The sequence below is a fragment of the Otolemur garnettii genome, unplaced genomic scaffold (assembly GCF_000181295.1).
Source record: "Otolemur garnettii isolate 467f Iridium unplaced genomic scaffold, OtoGar3 scaffold00051, whole genome shotgun sequence".
In the NCBI taxonomy this organism is placed as follows: domain Eukaryota; kingdom Metazoa; phylum Chordata; class Mammalia; order Primates; family Galagidae; genus Otolemur; species Otolemur garnettii.
Window position 1 is genome coordinate 1,746,064 of NW_003852446.1, and position 7,581 is coordinate 1,753,644.

General features: G+C 42.6%; 1 protein-coding gene and 1 non-coding gene across 2 annotated transcripts in view; one reads left to right on the top strand and one right to left on the bottom strand.

Annotated features, from left to right (window-relative positions):
• Nucleotides 1–333: 333 nt before the first annotated feature.
• GRPR (gastrin releasing peptide receptor) overlaps nt 334–7,581 on the top strand; it is a 31,046-nt gene continuing 23,798 nt past the window's right edge. Inside the window, exon 1 of the mRNA XM_003791867.2 lies at nt 334–1,136. Within this exon, the coding sequence (XP_003791915.1) occupies nt 724–1,136 (413 nt within the window). The 5' untranslated portion in view covers nt 334–723. The remainder of the gene's footprint in view (nt 1,137–7,581) is intronic.
• On the bottom strand, nt 5,896–6,007 carry LOC111726012. The gene has a single exon (XR_002773916.1). It is a non-coding gene; the product is annotated as a U6 spliceosomal RNA (small nuclear RNA).

Here is a 7,581-nt window from a genome sequence, read left to right on the forward strand (position 1 = left end):
CAGAAAGATTTCCGGCGCCTTTGCAGAGTGCTAGCAACATCTATTAAATAGCTATCCTCCTTGCTGCGCACTTACACGAGAGGCCAAAGGCATCCAGGCATGTAGGAACTGCGGCTGGTTGATGGTCCTTTGGAGAAAGTAAGCGACTGGGCAGTGACCGAAGTGTCCAGCAGGGGGCTGGCATTCTCTGTCTATAAGTAACCTTAGTTCCTCTTCAGAGCCTCAGCTCAGCAGAGCTGCGGTTTGCTGATGAAGCTGGTGACGTGCAAAGCTTCCTGCCTATAGGGTTGGAGGATTTCTCAGTGCAGTTTTTTTCTACCCACTTTAAACCTTCAGGTTCTAAATATCAGGGAAGGGAGGAAATGCTGTGTGAAAATAGCAGGGCAAAAGTTCTTAGTAAACTGCAGCCAAGGAGACTCAGACTGGGATGGAGGTAGGAAGAGCCAATACAGAGGGAGTTTAATTCTAAGCCTTTTTGTGGCTGAGTTTTGGTTGTTAACTTAGTGAATTTAGAGTTGTATTGCACTGGTCATGTGAAGGACCAGCATCAAAAATAGTGGCAGACAGTTTTGAATTCTATAGGATATAGGTACTCAGAGGACTTTTATTAAAGAAGATAAAGAGCCCAGCATAGATCTGGTCTTCAACTTCACCCAATTACAAAATCAAAAGTTAAGAAACAGCCTCTAAAGACACTTTTAGGTGGGAAAAAACCCTCCAGAGATGGCTGAAAATGACTGTTTCCTTCTGAACTTGGAAGTGGACCATTTCGTGCACTGCAACGCCTCCAATCACAGTGTGGATCTCCCCACGAACGATGACTGGTTCCACCCGGGAATCTTGTATGTCATCCCTGCAATTTATGGGGCTATCATTTTGATAGGCCTCATTGGCAACATCACTTTGATCAAGATCTTCTGTACAGTCAAGTCCATGCGAAATGTTCCGAACCTGTTTATTTCCAGTCTGGCTTTGGGAGACCTGCTCCTCCTGGTAACATGCGCGCCTGTGGATGCCAGCAGGTATCTGGCCAACAGATGGCTGTTTGGCAGGATTGGCTGCAAACTGATCCCCTTTATACAGCTTACCTCTGTGGGGGTGTCTGTCTTCACACTCACGGCGCTCTCAGCGGACAGGTAAGTGCTGGCTGAGAGTTACATGCTCTCTGGAGGTGGCAGATGCCTCGGTAAATGAGCTCCCATGTCAGGACAGGGACAGATGGAGCTGTTTGCACAAGGGGAACTTTTACTCAAACTCAGATTCCCTTCGAGGCATGTTTTCGTTCTGGGGATTACTTCTTGAGTTTGACAGGTTGGTGTAAGAAGGAAAAGTGAGTGAACGGTGGGGACAGTGGGAAACAAACGAGACCAAAAATTCTCTAAGCCTAAGAGTGAGTGAGGTGTGTTTTTTGGAGACGATCTATTTAACGCTGCCTTTCCTAACTTCTCTCTGCCTGAAAAATTAATTGACCAGTGAGAAAGACTATCACACCCAATAGAGTTTAAACCTTAGATAAATGCTTTTTTTTTTAAGGAGCAAACTGTCAGAGAACAGAACAGTCCCAATGAATTTCTTCTTCAAAATATTCTTTCAGAAGTAACCAAGAGGAGAAAATAAGCCCCATTACTCTGAAATTTATTTTCCTCAGTCAGTTTAACTTTTTTCACAGCTGATTTTGTATTTGACTCTCTGTGACTGAACATTTGTGTGCTGGTTTTTCTAAGTCTTTTTAAAAGGAAATCAAGCATTGTTTACATTTTTTTTTTCCCCTGGAGAAAGCTCCATTCATGGTTCTAATTTTAATATCTTTATGGATGTGCTTCTGTATGCCATGCCTTTGGGGCATTTGAGGGGGGAAAGATGGAGTTCAGCACAGTGAGTTATTTGGGGAAATACACACATTGGTGAACTGCCTCAATATACAGAATATACATATTCTGTGAGCACGATGCATAAAAGTTTACAATTACTCATTCTTAAAAATGTGTCTTCATTCTTTGAACACTTATCAAGCATCTGTCATGTAAAAATCACTTGCTTGACTTAACAAGTCAGGAACTATCTGCCCATTGTTCATACAAATTATTGAATATATCTTAAGTTCCTCTGTGCTCTGGAAATCGGCCCCCCATAATGAATAGACTTTCAGACACAGCACAGACCACATGGCCAAATTAAGAAAAATCGGTGCAATGAACCAGAGACTATACATTTTTATCTTAAAAGTAACTGTATGTCATGTGCTAAAGATATCTAAGGATGTGAGAGTGTTCCGGGAAAGACAGAGAGGCAGCTCTTGCAAGTTTGTACTCCGGAGAAAATGCCCACATTTTAACACATGTGGTGCTGGAGTCTCATTTTCTGAGGAACAAACAGTCCTCAGGTGATCTGGCTTTGTTGAGTTATGGACAAATAAAGATAGTGCTATCAGTATTTGTGGACACGTGTTTATGTTGCCCAAAGTACACTCCTCAGCACATGCGACGTTTTCAAAGATGGGAAAGTAATAGCCCAGAAACAAGGCTTACACACTGCGCCAACCAGACGGGGATTCTCCAGCCCCTCCACAAACCTTCAGCACGCTCCCACCCTGCGCCTTTGCCCCCCACATACTATCTGACCACAGACAGTTGCAGGTGTTGATTCAGGGCTGGCCAACTTTGGAGCTGGCAGAAGGTTTATGGCTCGTCACCAATGGCCCAGGGCACTTCAGGATGAGGGTAATTTTCTTGATGGGAAGGAGAGGTTTTGGTTTCCGGATTGCGGAGTGCAGTGGTACAGATGGTGTTTACTGTCTTCTTGGGGAGGGAAAGCGAAAGGAAAGTGAGGGCCCAGAATGTAGAGGGGCAGCTGCAGGGAACTCTTCTCCCGAGTTTCAAAGGCAGACCAAGTTCACCAGCAGCAGAAAGGGAAAAGTCTTTTAAAAGCCCAACTGCTTGTCCTCTCCAAGTTCAGAAATTACTAGGCGATCCCCAATAACTTTTGTGATTTGCTAAGACTTAAAACAAGCATGGATCACCTGAATCATAGGTAGTGCAGCTAACCAATTTTCAACAGGAAGAATAGGTATTGAGCTAGTTAAATAATATAAGACTGTATTTTCCTATTCATCTCATTTTTGAAAGCTGTGGGATTCTTATAACAGCTTCACGAGGTTGCCAGAGCAAATATATATTCAGTGCTTTTTCTTCTTTACAAGGTATGACCCATAAACACAGTAAACTCAATACGTTGTGGCTCAATATGTTTTTGTACATGTTTATGTAACTGCACGACCACTATCTAGATGAAAACATGGGACAGCTCCAGCATTCCCCAGAGTTTCCCTTATAACCTTTCCTAGTTAATATCCCCCATACAGAGGCAATCACCATTCTGATTTCATTCACCATAGATTATTTCTGCCCAGTTCTTTAAATCTCATATAAATGGAATCAGGTAGTAAGTACTCCTTGGTGTCTGGCATCTTATGCTTATCATTATTTCTGGGATAGCCGTCCACACTGGTGCACAGAACAGTGGTTTATTCTTTTTAATTGTGTGTAGCGTTCTCTTGCCCAGTGGATTTATCCAGTCTAATACTGATGGACATTACGTTGTTTCCAGTGTGGGATTGCTAATAACATTCTCATGTATGTCTTTTGGGGAACATAAGTGTTTATTTCTCCTGAGTATGTGTCTAGGAATGAAATTGCTGGGTCACAGGGGGCCTATATTTAATAAATATTGTCCAACCGTTTTCCAAGGTGGTAGTCTGTGTTAGATAGATTGGTAAAAGGGTGAACCAGAAGAGAACTGGATGATCGTCAGAATTACAGGGGAGCTTTAAAAACATTCAAAGTCCTACGCCCTTTCCTAAATCTACTGAGTCAGAGCTTCTGAGGTATGAGTGGGACACGTAGTAATAACAATCCATCCCTGCCTCCTGTAGGCTGGCCATCGTCATCCCAACCTCCCTTCTGTAGGCTTCCCCTTCCCCACGTGAACTTGAGTCTTTGTCACTATGAAAAGAATAACAATTTTCTAGAAAAGGTTATACTGGTATCACCATGTCAAAGGGAGACTTTAAAGTGGTCCCAGAAACCAGAATTCTGGGGATTCACACGACTGACCAGCTGTGGGTTTGCATTCAAGCAAGTTCCTGTCTTCCCTCTCCTGCACGTTTTCTGCCCTTACACACAAACTGATGTCCTCATACACGGTGGTGGCACTGGGCCGTGGGTGGCTCTGCTTCCTTGCTTATGCTGTGCTCCACCCACTCTCCAGAATGCTTTCTCTTTTCCAAAATATAAGACTGTACTCATCCTGTGTGGTGCAGAGGCTTGGAATGGGCATTCATAAACCTGCAATTTAGGCATTTTCCTGCCATTAATATTCATGTGAGGAAGTTGGACCACGTCACTTAACTCTCGGACCTTAGTTTAACAATGTATAGAATGATGGAACAGAGTTAAGTAATTTCTATGATCTGTCCAAGTTGTAAAATCTTCAGATTTTTTTTTTTTTGAGACACCTGGGTAGAGCACTGTGACATCACAGCTCACAGCAAGCTCAAACTCTTGGGCTTAAGTGATTCTCTTGCCTCAGCCTCCCAAGTACCTGGGACTACAGGCACCCGCCACAATACCCCGCTATTTTCTTATTGCAATTTTCATTGTTGTTTAGCTGGCCCGGGCTGGGTTCAAACCCACCAGCCTCGGTGCATATAATCATTGTGCTGTGGGTGCCGAGCCAAATCTTCAGATTCTCTGTCATCTTCCTTGTCATTCAGGATCTGGCTCAAGCCTCCTCCTGAAAGCCCTAAGTTGGACCACTCTAGCCCAAATTTCCTGACCCTCTTGTTGACACCTATTATCTGAGGCATGAATTATCTTTCATTATGCTATTTTGAAGTGTTTCACTTCAAATTTTTTTAAGCCACTCATATTCATTGCTTTAAATTTTTAGGTAGATTATTAAGGATGTTAAGGGCAGAGATTTCCTATACAGTCTTGTATCCTATACCGTGCCCCATGGAGTTCCTTGTGCTAAATGATCAAAAATATTGACTAGTTAAAATTATGTTTCGTTAATGCATACTATTCGCATCATTATTATTAATATTCTGATTTGGGGGGATTCATCTGCAAACATATTCTTAAAAATGTATCATGTATGTCACCTGCTTCTTAACTGTTCCTCTTGGCTAAGCTCTCATTACCTGGTTACATGAAAGAAAAACTATCTTTTGTGAGTTGGTAAACATATTTCAGGGATAAATAGATGGGTGAATGGATGGGCAGATGGCTGGATGGGTGGATGGCTGGATGGGTGGATGGCTGGATGGGTGGATGGCTGAATGGGTAGATGGCTGAATGAGTGGATGGCTGGATGGGTAGATGGCTGGATGGGTGGATGGCTGAATGGGTGGATGGCTGAATGGGTGGATGGCTGAATGAGTGGATGGCTGAATGGCTGAATGGCTGGATGGCTGGATGGCTGAATGGGTGGATGGCTGGATGAGTGGATGGCTGGGTTGGGTGGATGGATGGGTAGATGGGTGGATGAGTGAACAAATAGGTGAACAGATGGGTGAAGAGTTGGATAAATGGGTATATTTTTTACATACTGGTCCTTCCTACGAGATGTTTACCTCTGTGCTAGGTGCCTCAGTTTACGTAAATGAAATTTAAGACTTAAATTGAACACCCAATAGTAAAAGGGTGAGAATAGTTTTCTTTTCCAGCCAGTATAAAATTTAGAACTGAATTTAATGTTGATAACATGTAATAGCCAAGTTATATTATGCCCACGTCAGGGTTATTATTCAGTGTTATTTCTGCTCATATGGAGCTGGCAGAACGGAGCCTAAGGATAGATGGATAGATATGGCAGTTCCATTATAACATGATTTTTTTTAATATAGAACACTTCACGAATTTGTGTATCATCCTTGCACAGGGGCCATGCTAAATCTTCTCTATACCATTCCAATTTGAGTATATGTGCTGCCAACCAAAGCGAGCACTGTAATGTGATTCTTCTTTGATTCTCTGGAAAGGCTGATTGTAAGTTTCCTTGTGATTTGGAATATGGAAAGAAACAGGAAAGTGTTACACATGTATAAACTTCTTCATCTTCTATGTTTTGTTTTGGAGACAGAGTCTCACTTTGTCACCCTGGGTAGAGCGTCATGGTATCATAGCTCACAGCAACCTCAAACTCTTGGGCTCAAGTGATCCTCTTGCCTCAGCCTCCTGAGATTGGGTCTTGCTCTTGATCACGCTGATATCAAACTCCTGAGTTCAAGTGATCCACCAGCCTTGGCCTCCCAGCATGCTAGTATTACTGGTATGAGCTACCACATCTGGCCAAAAAGTATAGATTCTTGGAATTTGTTGCAAGGAATTCGTGAGATATTGTGGTTTTCAGTCTTTCCACACAACTAGAGCTTTGTGGTCCAACATGGTAGCCAATAACCACATGTGGCTATTTACATTTACATTTAAATAAAATCAAAAATTCATTTCCTTGGTCAGACCTGACACATGCTAAGGGCTCAGTAGCCATATGTGGCTAGTGGTTACTTTACTGGACAGCACAGATACAGAACATTCCCATCACTGCAGAATTCTATTGGACAGTGCAAAAAAGGGTTTGCTCTATATCTTGGGTTCCAAATCTCTTTCCCAGGATACGTGTCTGCTTGTGTCTCTCATAGAAGGTATCAGAAATTCCCCAGATAAGCAAATATCAAATGCTTCCCAGCAGCACAGCCTCTTCCTATCTGTCAAGTATCTTTTATTGGAAGACACAAATGAAGAGGGAGAAATTAGGCAGCCCAATATAATCTGCAGTCACAGATTTGGGGGATTTAGGCATGCCCTTGATGAGGTTTTGAGATGTCCTGAAGAGTATGTGAGGGGCCAACTTTTCAGTTCTGCATTATGAACTACTACTGTCTGATCCTTCCATTCTTTTGGGGGGGCTCTTCTGTCTGCCCGTATATTTATATACTCCTATCCCAAGACTTGCCAAACCCCTTCTCATTGCCTCCCACACGTTCCACCAGACTTCTCCCCTTTCTGATCTCATTTCCCCTTCTCTGAGAGTTGGTCCCTATTTTCTCCATCTACCCCAATCCTATCCATCCTCCGAAACATAGTTCAAGTTCCTTTCTTTCCTGTGAAGTGTTCCATGATCTTTCGCTCATTTTCCTTTTCCAAAATGTTTTTCCTGTGTTGTTCATTACATGCGGAATCTCGCCTGCCTTGAACTACTAGGTCCTTTTTGCACATGTGTTTTCTGCCTGCCTAATTATATGGGAAGCTCCACAGCATGTGTCTTCTACAGTACCGAGGCCCACCCTGCATCCAGTAAGAGGACAAGAACTATGGGTTGTGAAAAAAATGATAAAATCCAGCAGCTAGAGTCATCTTAAAGTTCCAACCCTTCTTCGACACAGAGACCAAAAGAGGTGAAGGGATTTAAGTTTGTCACAACAAATTCAAAGTGGAGTCAGACTTCTCTAATCATTCCAAGTCTTAGTTTCTTTGGGGAAACTGGAAATATTTCTTTCTTTCTTTTTTTTTTTTTTTTTTT